The sequence below is a fragment of the Brachionichthys hirsutus genome, chromosome 6 (genome assembly GCF_040956055.1).
Source record: "Brachionichthys hirsutus isolate HB-005 chromosome 6, CSIRO-AGI_Bhir_v1, whole genome shotgun sequence".
NCBI classification, from domain to species: domain Eukaryota; kingdom Metazoa; phylum Chordata; class Actinopteri; order Lophiiformes; family Brachionichthyidae; genus Brachionichthys; species Brachionichthys hirsutus.
Window position 1 is genome coordinate 15,163,173 of NC_090902.1, and position 12,707 is coordinate 15,175,879.

The window sequence follows — 12,707 nt, forward strand, 5'->3', positions numbered from 1 at the left end:
AACAAAGTTCAATCCAGCATTGCCATGTTTGGACAAGGATTGTTAAAGGACATAGGTGTGTTGGTCAGAGTGAGGAGTTTCACAATAGAGAAAGCCCATTGTCCAGTCCCAACAAAAGGATAGAAGAGCACAGCAGTCAAGTTAGTAGTCAAATTCCCCAAGGACGTCTTTGCTTCTGCAAGACAGACCAATTGTAGCTAATGATTCTGTTCTTTAAGGTGCCTCCTTAACTTGCAATAATATGCATGTAATGGTACTGGATGCAATTTCATTATTCCAGAAGGAATCATAAATGTAATTTGCCTTTGATTAACAATTTGGTGTATTCATTCTTTTTTCAAAAAGGGGCACTGGGGTGTGGGTCAAGAGATAAAACAATGCTAATAATAGTGCTAAATACAATGCTAAAAAATAAATATGAGAGCAATTGGTGTCTGTAAAAAACGTCGCTTGGCTGTTTGCTACTAACCTTTCATGTTAGGCTTGGGTTTGTCAGTTTGCTTGCCTGTGGGGGTTTGTGCCTGCTGGCCCTGGCCCCCAGCGGAGGCCCCCTGCTGGGCTGCTTTCTGTTTCAGCATGGTCCAGTCAAACGTGTAATCATACTGATGGTTCAGAGTCCTACAACACACACAAATTCAACACATTAACACAAAATATGCAACTTTCAGAACTTCTAAATAGTTTGTGAAGCTGCTTGTCTCCTCGCGTGGACGACCCGAAAGGCACCGTCAGAAAAGAGAACTAAGGTTTTCTGCGATGACTGGACAGAAAACCACAACTACTCTCATAGAGCTGAGCCAAAAATGGAAATGTTGAAAAATATGTAAATGCAACAAATTGACTTCCTCATGTTCAAAATGCAGTGTGGTACAAATTAATGTGACGCTTCAACCAAATTTCAGATGTGGAAAGCATGACCAGTGTTGATTCTCAAATATTTTAGGTGGCACTGTGGAGAGACTATCCCTTAACTAATCGCAAGTACAGTAATACCTCGACATAGGAGTGCTTTCACATACCAGCGTGTCTGTCTTGAAGGTAAAACTCATAATAAAAGCACATTTTATATGACAGTAATAGTGTACATCATTTATTAAATCATTGTATATCTATATAACACTTAAAAAGTTGTTTCCATTGTTATTATTGATTTCAGCGTTTTTAGACGGTTAAATTGTTTGCAGTCATTTTAGATGGGAAACATTGATTTGAGTTACGAGCCCGGTCCAGGAACGAGTTCTGCCAAGGTATTTCTGTACTAACATCTCTAGCAGGGCTGCACGATATATCAAAAGAGTCCGGAGATCGGATCCACAGCTGCAGCTCGCTCAGCATCTTCAAACCGTCTGAAACAACTCGACTCAGCGATTCTAAGCTATCGCTACGTCCCAAGATCTTCTTTAGCATCACAAGCATCCGCTGCCGGTCGGTTGTGTGTACTTTGTATTCCACGAGTCCCCTTTTATGTGCAACGTGATCTACAAGATTAGCATGAAGACTACGGGGTTCGAATTCATCGTTTATAACCGAGGTCCCAGTCCAATTTCAATGAATCCCTTAGCATCTTTAATCTTAGTTACTTTGAGAATATCAGTTCATCGTTTTGTTTTGGCATATTGTTCTGTTGCTCCGACTCAACGAGCTCGAAACTACAATCTGTGTTGGTCAAGAGGAGCACAACAACAACCAACCTTCAGCATGTCCAGGTGATTTTTCTTTAACTCTTAATAATAATAATAATAATGCATTGATTTTATATAGCGCTTTTCTGGGTACTCAAAGACGCTTTACATGGTATGTACATTATTCAATCACTCCATACTTGGTAAGGTGACAGAGGCGAGGCTGCCAATCTCAGCCATCAGTCCTCCTGACCCCTCCGACATTCAATCGCTCACTCATTCACACAGGCAATGTGGGTGAAATGTCTTGCCTAAGGACACAACGACAGTGAACACATGCGCCCGAGCAGGGAATCGCACCGCCAACCTCTCGATCATAGGACGACCCGCTCAACCACCTGCGCCACCGTTCTTCCTTTACAAACAACTTCAGACAATGAGACCTTTTTACACGCGTGTGTTTTTACCTGAAGAGGATGCGGAACAGCTGACGCAGGTACATGTAGTCTGGAGCCTCCTCAAAGCGCAAGCCGCGGCAGTAGTTTAGATACATGGCGAACTCTGCTGGGAAACCCTGGAAACACAGATTCCTCCCGTTAACTCATTCACTGCCAGCCAGTTTGTGTGTCTGACCTCACTGTCAGACACACAAACTGTTGGTCTGGAGGTCAGGTAGTAAACAATACAGGACACTAGAGGACGGTCCACCTGCATAGCCATCATGTTCTAGCCTAGAAGAGTCGGCATGAGAAGTCAAAAATCATGTGGACACGGATCAGCAGGCAGACAATGGCGTCCTCAACTCCAGTACAGGGCTGGTTGGCGAATTGCTGCTCCAGGACCATTCTGTCAATGGTGTTCAGTCGGTGCCACAGGGCTGCAGTCCCTGGCTCCGGTTCAGCACGCCGTCTTTGGAACAGGACCTCCTCCACATCACAGGGACCTTCTGCAGTCTCAGTCTCATGCTGAAGACGAGTTAAACTAGTCCACACAGCAAAGAAGAGCAGGCTTTAAGCATCCTGAGGCCTTCCCCAAATGGAGTCTTCTCTCAAGTGTAGCATTGATGTATGGAGGAGTCCCGGTCCAGCAGCGGGTGAGTGGGGGCTTCACTGTGCCTTCTGTCAACATGTGGAACCAACGATTGTCCTGATGTGTGATTTTCCTCCCCAGCTTCTTCCCAGATTCCACTTTGGCCTCTCTGACCCATGTCTTGACGTGTGAACGACTAGTTTTCCACTCCTCCATATTGTCAACTCTAAAAGCCCTAGTATTAAGATTTACAATGGCTTTAAAGACATCCTTTGAGGTTAACGTGTCCTTACCTTACAGAGGACCTCAACAGGGGTGGACATCTTCTTCTCTGAAATCTTCTCATACTTTTGCTTCTTTGTGGCAGCCTGAGCAACGTACAAAATATTACACAGCAACACTGGAGGGAAATACTGATGGATCGCACTTTGAAATCTTCTAGAATTCAAAAGTTGCTTTTGTAACCAAGATGTCTGTTACTATCTGCCAATCCAACGACAACGCTCGCTAGTTTGTCGCAGTAGCTGGCATGAACAGTCCGACAAAAGAGGTGGACATTTTTTGTGTCTACCAATTAAAGATTCTCTACCCACACATTGTGGTTGACCATGATAGTGCTGTATACCCGTTACATGGAACACTGACTAACCCTAAGCACTACAGGCAACGTGGACAACGTTCACTGGCAGCGATTCCTACCTTTAATCCCTGCCATGGTAGACTGGTCCGGTTGAAGTACATCAGCACGTAGCCTAATGACTCCATGTCATCGCGTCGACTGCAAACAATGGCATACAACGTGAACACGAGCTGGCCGTCACTACTTCTCCGGCATAATCAAAGTACTGGACAAATAGTAGATTCATTACAAACGTTCAGTGAATGTGTGAGGCTGTTTGCATCAACAGATCGATAATTATCATTTTGTCTTCTTATCTTTATCTATAATGGTACATTTTTCTTTTGTTCAGACAATAGTAGTATTCTTTAGGTGTTTTTCCTACCTGACAGTTTCAACTGACAACTGCAGTCTTCAGGTCGGAAAAACATCTAAAAAACACTATTTTTGTCTGAACAAAAGAAACATGTACCATTATTGTTTGCATCAAAACCAAGATGAACTGGACATCAGAAAGCCAAATCAAATCCGGGCTGCTCAGCTCAACGGCAACAGATTCTCCCATGAATTCATATATACGGTGGAAATGCATATCAATTTTTGATATACATTTTGAAGCATTGACCATAAAAAGAAAACAAAATTCAATGTCAGGTCAGCTAGGCCAGTTGCATCAATGACCACTAGCTACTTCAAGCTAATGATTTTTGACTACATTACACTTTATGAAGGAATATCGCATGACGAATTCTTTGAGATTTGCAGAAGAGCAAAAGCAAACGTTCTAGTATGTTTGAACTGAGGCACGCCATAACAACATACATGATCGGTGTTGCTAAGATGTCAGTATAGAGCCGGAGCAGCTTGTTCATCCTTGTAGGTTTCACTGGGAGAGATTATTAGCTGCTGTAGCAACAGATATAAGATCTGTCTCTCACCACGAACTGAGCGTGCTATGTTCATCCTTTGCAATTCACCATTAAAAATAGGTGTACAGTGGTCCCTCATTTATCTCCAGGGTTACGTTCTAAAAATGACCCGCAATAGGCGAAATCCATGAAGTCGTCAGCTAATTATACATGTTTTAAGGCTGTGAACCTTTTACCACACGTTATATTGTACACGTTAAAGCCAAAAGGACTTCAACCCCTGCACCCTCTAATTGGCTATCTCATAATCGCTTGGAACATTTCTGGTCCCTTTCTTGAATGCTACTGGACACGTGAGCTGTCAGTCAAAACCCTCAACCCGACGCGTCATTTCCTTCAGTCAAGAAGTTTGTGTGAGAAGACAGATGTTTGGTAAGTTAGCAAACAGCGCTAAAACATGAAATTAGCCCCAAATCTCTAAAGACACGTAGCTGTTATATTTATTCAGCCTGTTCTGTTTTTGTGTGTCAATAAAGTTGTGTTAACCGTTAATCTTTACTGTCGAAAGGTCCATTCTCTCCTGATTTGATGTGGCTGTGCTACAGCAGAACAGAATGCGCGTTCAAGCACTGTAAAAAAAACCATGCAAAATTACATTTAAAAAATCTGCGAAAGATGAACCGCGTTATATTGAGGGACCACTGTATTCATACTTCAATTCAATTCTACTTTATTTCTATAGCGACAGTTCACAACAGGAAGTCATCTCAAGGCACTTTACAGGATTAGCAGGGAAAGACAGAACCCAACAGTCAATTTCTATATTTCAATGTCATTCATTCTGGCACAAAGGTCAACCTTAATTTGGCTGTAAAGTCCAGTTTTGCAGACTGGGACAATAAATCAAGTGAAGTAGTTGAAGAATTATGGCATGAGCACAAACCTCTGTTCAATGCCAAGGTGTGCATTGATGGAGGCATAGCGCGCTGTGCCAGTCAGGTTCTTGTCTTCTCTGTAGGGGATGTGCTGTCGAGTTCGATTGTCTCTGTACTTCTTTGCCAATCCAAAGTCAATAAGGAACAGCTGAGAGGAAGCACATGACAGTTATCGGTCAGTGAACAAAACAGCGACATGCATCCTGAAACTAGATACAAGTAAAGACCCACAGTTAAACTTGTTCCTTCTATATGGTAAACCCTGCTCTCAATGACCTGCACACGTTTAGTTTCCTGAAACACAAACTCCAACCTGTTGTACATCACATCACCACATCGTGATCCTGTTTCAATCACTGGCAAAACCAAAGCACATGGGCCGGCTTTCTCGTTCAGGGTCAAATGGTTCAGTGTTTTAAGTTTCAAAAGAAAGAACTTTTCCAGGCAATGTTCCGTTATTTATCGTCTCGAGAAGAGATCGTACTTCTGCAATCACAAAATCAAAGCTCTAAATACCTGAATAAACACCTCCAAAGATTTAGTGACACCCACAGCCACAACACTAGAGGGAGCTCAAACAACAACCTGATTACCCCCTCCTATAGGACTAACATGAGTAAATCATCTTTTTACAATACTGCCACCCAAGGGTGGAACTGTTTGACTCCTGCCCTCAAAACATGCACGTCTTTGGTGTTGTCGCGTCTACTTTGAAGCACTGTTGCGAGGGCGAATGATCAGTTTGTCATGTCGTAGATAAGCAATATCTCCTCTTACAGTACCAGTACTGTACGTATTAAACAAGATCTGCGTGCAGAAAACACAAAGAGCCACCCAGGACTCGCCCAGGACTTCAGTTCCGCACGGAGCGCTGAGATCACGCTAGTAATAAATTAAATGAGAAAAAATACATAAAACCAGAAAGCCGAAACAATAAGCAAGTGGACCGAACCGAACATGCAGAACCGAAGCAGTTCTATACATCACGTGAACCGTTACACCCTTCCTGATGGCAGTAACCTCTTTTAGCAGGATAATGCACATAAACATGGTTCAGGAATAGATCAGGGGTCCCCAACCATCAGGCCAGCGAATCTTCACACGTTCAATCTTGTTTTATTGAAAACAAGAACCTTAACCTGTTTAAGCCTCACCAAAATACTTCTCATTTACTGTCCAGCCAAGCTAAACAGGCAGCAGGGGGCGGAGCCATAGGCTCGGCAGTTAGGCGGGGCTGTCAATGATTTGATGGCAGAGCAGAAGGAGAAAGTGGCTGAATGTCAGACCTTTGCAGAGGTGGATAAGATCAGTTTCATCGGGAGAAATCGGCCGTCGCGCTAAATTAAGGAAATTGGCGCCGATCGATCGGTACATCCCTCTTTTTATCAGACAAACCAGGACTCACTTAAAGTACAGGCTTAACCACAGGTGATCCATACACCAAGTCCGCTCTGCATCAAATGTGGTGACAAGCTAGAAAACGAGGCAAAGAAATCTAACAAACTGGTTCGACGTAGAGAGACCAGACACCCGGGATTACACGACAAGCCCTTGCAATCGTTTTAACCAAGAAACTCAAACGTGAACACGAAGAACTGAAGCAATAATTTAGGGCCACAACTTCAAGAAATGCAGCGGGTAGCTTTTGGTCCAATAGTTATTAAAATTTACATTCCTCTTAAAATTTAATTACCCCCCAGTCAGCAGAGAAATTGCTCGATATGAAACCAGTCCACGGCAGGACAAAGGTTGGGGGCCGCTGGGGTTGGGTATACAAGTTTGAGGTATTGATGTGGCCTCGGTTCGCATGACAGATGACATGGTGCCACTCCCCAAATTGTGGGGGGCGGCTCATTGACTCATCAGAAGGTGCATCGCTTGATGTCCCTGAGGAAAGTCCTGGGCTTTAATCTATTCCATTGCATTCATTGGGATTTGAACATGCACTACACAATGCGTCACGCCCTTTGAGTGGTCAGTCAAAACAAGAAGATGCTCTCAAACTTCACTACATTTTCCATCCATTGAAATTCCCTTCATTTAGTTTTGGGATCAGTTAAATCTTAAATTGATCACATAAGCTTTGTATCAAAAATGTATTTCACTACAACACCAGCCCATGATTAAATGTAATAAAGGTAAAATGGTCGACTTTCACATGGCTTTGATTGATTAAAGTTTGTTTATTCCGAGCATTCACAGAATACATAAGTAAAGAAATTCCAAAAGGGGTGGGAAGAAGGAAAACTTCATCGTACTGCTGACGTATCCCCTGTATTTATGCAGGCAGGGTCTTAATACACAACCAATAAGCAACATGTCATCACTGCCCGGTGACATTTTATGGAGTACAGTATGTCCGCTGGTGTGTTATCTGATGTGGGTATCTTTATGATTAATGGAAAGACGCGTTATTGCTGAATGCCTGGATGTCAGAAGTCTTAATCAAAAGACGAGTACCAGCTTCTGATCCACACACACACACACACACACCTCTCCAGCAGAGGTCAAGAAAACTGATTTCTGTACAGCAGATGTCAATATTCAAAGCACATTTCTCCTGTCTCAAGTCTGACCCTGATATTAGGAGCCTTTAGGAAAACAGGGGTCGAACAACTTCCAGCAATGCCGCTACCCACCAGAAACCCACCAGCAATGTCATCCTCCTTGTATGACTAAATTGACATTTCAGACATAGCTTGGTTGGGATTCACTTAATCACTGGAATTTGACGCGCAGCATAAAAATACTGCTCAAGTAATACTATTTTGAAAACTGAGTGACTGAATAATATTTTGATAGCGTCTTATCTCTGTGTTCAAGTTTGATTTTGGTATGAAGGAATGAATGAATCCTTATGTTCCACTCAGATAAAAACTCACTGTGCAGTGATTTAATATTGTATAATCAAGCCCAACTGGCATTCAGGGTGGTAAAAAAAGGTTACCCAAGTCACGACTCGGGGAAACTGAGGCATATTGTTAAAGTCAATGTGGACAATAGCTACTCCTTCAGCAACACCGGTGAGACGTTTGCTGTCCTCTCCCTCTGTGATGGAGTGCTTAAGTATATACATTGGATATTATGAGTGCAAAATAAGTGCCGATGGTCCGATGCACTTTTTACAGTGTAGTTACGTATGATAGAGACAACTGCTGTTGTAAGGCAGCTGGTGTTGTGGTAAAGGTCACACCTGGTTTAATCCTGAGAAAGATGGGTCCTGAGAAGAGCTAACAGCCAAGCTTCTTTTCCTCTTCCCCACTGACGAGTCTAAACACTAGGGCAGACAGTAGAGGGGTACGGGTCAAAATTACACAGCCTCTATCCACCTGCAGTCACAGTTAGCATTAGAATCACAGGAACGACTAGTAGCAACCACATGGGTTACTGTCTTTGATATAACAGTGCCATACAGTGTCCTGTATGGCAAGCGTAGGCACCTCCTTCACAAACATCCAAGGATGGACCTACAATATGTAACAAATAAAAATAAACTCACTTTTCAGTCATTGTGGTACAGATGTGATCATTTTGGCCATCAGCGTAGAAGAAACCATGTGACTGATTTTCTTCAGTGAGGACAGCCATGGAAAGATCAAGCCTGTACAACAAGACATTAAGTGTGTTGTTGGTCTGTTGAAATTCCAACAAGAAGAAGTCCGTCACAGTGGCAAGACAAAGGCCATGGCTCGGAGAAGACCAAAGGGACTGTGCATTTAGGCAGCCAATGGCAAAGGCCTTTTGATTGACCATCTTCCAGCAGGAACATTCATTTACATAAACTTCCTACAGACATACCTTTTTCTACTGAACTACTGAATGTACTATTATCCTTGGCAAACAAAGTGTGGGCACTGTTGCTTCATCATTAATTCTGCATACAGTCAGTGAGATTGAAGACCCAGAGCCACACTTGAAGCGGGCAACGGTGTAGCATGCAATGCTTCTTTTGTCTCTGGAATTGAAGTCACCGATCAAAAGGGGCTGCCATCATCCTTACACTGAGTACAACCTTATACTGTCAGCCATACAAGCAATCGTCTTGTAATTTTCAGCGCATTTTTATTTTTGTCAGTTTCAAATGATTTCAGTGACTATTTGCTTTTTGTATTAACAGAGGGCTACAAACAATTTTGTCCACATGTTTATACACTGCGTGGCCAAAATAGCCAGGCGTGACTACCTAGCTTATCTAAAAGAGATTTCACAAAACATTTAGTCAATTGTAAAAAATTAACAATTAATAATGAAAGTGCATTTCCACATGCACACTGAAAAGAAAAGTTTAGACTCAGCTGCCGTTTATCCTTAAGAAAACCTGGTGGAGAGGACCCAATCCAAAAATGACTCCGTGTTGGGTGCATCAGACAAAGAAGAGAGGCAGACGGAGCAGTGTCCATCATGCCTAGTGCCTACCGTGCCAAATTGTGGATCATCTGAGGTTGCTTCAGTTGGTCGGGTCGAGGTTCCACAACATTATGTGCCCATAACACAACATTTCAAGCATTCCAATCTAATGCTTCTAGCTATGCAACTCATGGATATCACAATTTGAGCGGGCATTGAAAGTGTATAGGAGCATAAAACTCATACGTTTACTTATACTGACATGGAGCACAACTCAAGATGCAATTTGCATTTCACAAAATATTGTGCGTTTGGGAGACTTAATGTTGTGTAGCTTCCATCGTTGCCCTGAGAGGCACGCATACATAGTCTAGCAACACAAGACACTTCCCGAATGCCAAATGCACAGTCAAGGGTACGCAGCAATATTGTGTTTTTCAGACTATCACCAAAGGTGTTGCAGATTCATTCGTTCAAAAGACAGAATCAGCTATAGTATGGGAATATCTTGGTGTCCATGGCAAGGGATGCATCGGAATGTCACAGGCAGACACACAACAGCTGGCACCCACACTGTTGAGTAACTGGACTTTATCAAAAAAGAATGAGAGAATTCCATTTGCATTCACACGCCCAAACAGGTGTTGAAAAAAAGTCATGGAAACTAGAGAAGCACTCAGAGCACAAACCTCCGCCAAGCAGCTCGTTCCCCTCTTAATTGGATCTACGGTCTACACCGTCCACATGGTGATCTGGATCAGCACTAAAAGGTTCTCGATTGTTCTTGGTATCTTTATACACCAACCATGAAAAGTCAAAGTAAATCAGAGTTGATTAGTGAGTATTTTTAACTGATTCTTGAATCCATAAATCGGTTTTAATGTTAAAATGTAACATTTGTTCCTGACCACATTCTGGATAATATCCAGATGAAATTCGGTGGTGACAGAGACCCCCACCCTACATGACTGCGTCAAAGTCCATAAACATCGGTCAATAATCTACTGAGATATTAAGGAACACATCTTGAAACGCGATTGACTGTAATGTTAATGAGAATTTCAAAGTGATCCAGAATCCTGAATCTCTTCTGGATCACCACCAGGATTCATTCAACTGTTTCTGGTAACATTCCCAACATCTCCTGAAAATTACACTAAGATCTGTCCAGAACGTTTTGAGTTATCTTGCTAACAGACGGGCGGACAGACAAACGCTGGCAATCACATAACCCTCCCGCCTGAGCGGAGGTACACATATGGTTAATGGGGAACAGTTATTTAAAAACAATCAGATTGATTGAAAAAGCAGCTTTTTTTATAAACTCTCAATCTTAAGCTGCAGAAAAAGCAAATATGAAAATGTAACATTTTAGTTGAATGTTAAATACTAAAATTTCATTTTATATAATGAAAACTACCCATTGTCTGCTACTTTCCATGATAAACAGTAACTATTATTCTATTTACAAATTAAGTTACTTTACTTCTCGTTTCTTGACTGAAAAAGTTTCTTATTCCAAAAGGGTATCTTTAAATATACTGTATTTTCCGGACTATTAAGCGCATTACAAGTCGCACCCACTAAATGTATTAAGGAAAAGGTTTTTGTAGATAAGGCGGCCTCATAGGTAGCACGAGTAGTGCGGTTAGCAGGAGCTAATGTAGCATTACCAGTTTCTCCCTTGTGCCGGTCTCAAGCCCGGAAAAATGCAGGGAGTTACGTCAGGAATGACATCCGGTAGAAAAATGTGACAAAAATGAACATGCAAATCAACGTAAATAAGAAACTCACACCGGATCGGCCGAGGCCCGGGTTAACAACGACCCCCCCAAGAGCATTGTTAACCCACGGGACGCTGCTGGACTACTGTGGGTCAAAGACAGAGACAAGGAAGAGGAGGAAGACGAGTCCACCAGCAGCAAGAGAAGAGGGAATGGAAGAGTTTAGGACTGAGAGTAGAGACTTTGAATGTCGGGACAATGACGGGAAAAGCTAGAGAGCTGCTGGACATGATGACGAGGAGGAGGAAGGTCGATGTGTGTCCAGGAGACCAGGAGGAAAGGAAGCAAGGCTAGAAGCTGAGGAGCAGGATTGAAGTTGTTTATAACGGAGGAGAGGAAAGAGGAATGGAGGAGAAGTTATCTTGAAGGAGGAGTTGGTGCAGAGTGTTCTAGAGGAGAAGGAGAAGTTCTTACGCTCCACAGGTAGGAGGTGAGTTAGAGGAGAAGAAGTTCTTACGCTCCACAGGTAGGAGGTGAGTTAGAGGAGAAGTTCTTACGCTCCACAGGTAGGAGGTGAGTTAGAGGAGAAGTTCTTACGCTCCACAGGTAGGAGGTGAGTTAGAGGAGAAGGAGAAGTTCTTACGCTCCACAGGTAGGAGGTGAGTTAGAGGAGAAGGAGAAGTTCTTACGCTCCACAGGTAGGAGGTGAGTTAGAGGAGGAGAAGTTCTGGACTGACTTAGATGAAGTGGTTCAGAGCATCCTAGCAGTGAGAGAGTCCTGATTGGAGCAGACCTCAGTGGGCGTGTTGGTGAAGGAAATAGAGGAGATGAAGAAGTGATGGACAAGTTTGGTATTCAGGACAGGAACCGAGAAGGACAGATGGTGGTGGACTTTACCAAAAGGATGTAAATGGCAATAGTTACTTATTTCCAGAAGAGACTAGACCATAGGGTGACCTACCGTATTCTCCGGACTATAAGCCGCTACTTCCCCACGCTTTGAACCCTGCAGGTTTTACAACGATGCAGCTAATTTATGGATTTTTACGAGCTAAAAATGCAGCCAATACATTTAGTCACATCAGACTAATGAAATGATCACACACATGAATCTATTCTTCAGTCAATTTGCGCTTCACGCACACACAGACCTGTTTACCAGTACGCCTATGGCAGACAGTAATTCAGCCATAATCAACAAATGGTCACGTCGACCAAATATTCTGAACCACAAGCAACATCAGGATGAGAAAAGTCGTAGATTTGTGTGAAGCTGCTTCAAGTATATACTGTATATACCATTATATGAGAAGGAATTTGAGCGGTCGCGTAAATCTAAAGGGAACAATCATAGCAATTCCAGTATTTATTGCTTTACGGAGATCGATACCTGCCATTCCGGACGAGGAGACATTGTAAAACTGGGGGGGAAATTTAAATAACAGGAAAATGAGAGGCAGTTGAACGGAATGACGCCGTTAAATTTCACCAAACACACGGACGCTGCCAAAGATAAACCAGAGCTGGAAGTTACGATGGCAGGAACGGTACATTAAACCTGC

At 42.8% G+C, this 12,707-nt stretch overlaps 1 protein-coding gene across 6 annotated transcripts in view; it reads right to left on the minus strand.

The window, feature by feature from the left end:
• The window catches only part of csnk1a1 (casein kinase 1, alpha 1), a 40,832-nt gene that overhangs the window by 11,670 nt on the left and 16,455 nt on the right, over window positions 1–12,707 (minus strand). For 2 of the 6 annotated variants that reach the window (XM_068740571.1, XM_068740568.1), the window contains exons 5-10: window positions 8,268–8,351; window positions 5,083–5,222; window positions 3,351–3,429; window positions 2,945–3,019; window positions 2,090–2,196; window positions 506–618 (exon numbers count right to left, since the gene is read on the minus strand). In XM_068740571.1, coding sequence (XP_068596672.1) covers window positions 506–618; window positions 2,090–2,196; window positions 2,945–3,019; window positions 3,351–3,429; window positions 5,083–5,222; window positions 8,268–8,351 — 598 coding nt within the window. Of the gene's footprint in view, window positions 1–464; window positions 619–2,089; window positions 2,197–2,944; window positions 3,020–3,350; window positions 3,430–5,082; window positions 5,223–8,267; window positions 8,352–12,707 lie in introns of those variants that run through there. The other 4 variants (XM_068740570.1, XM_068740567.1, XM_068740569.1 and 1 more) reach the window with 3 other exon arrangements.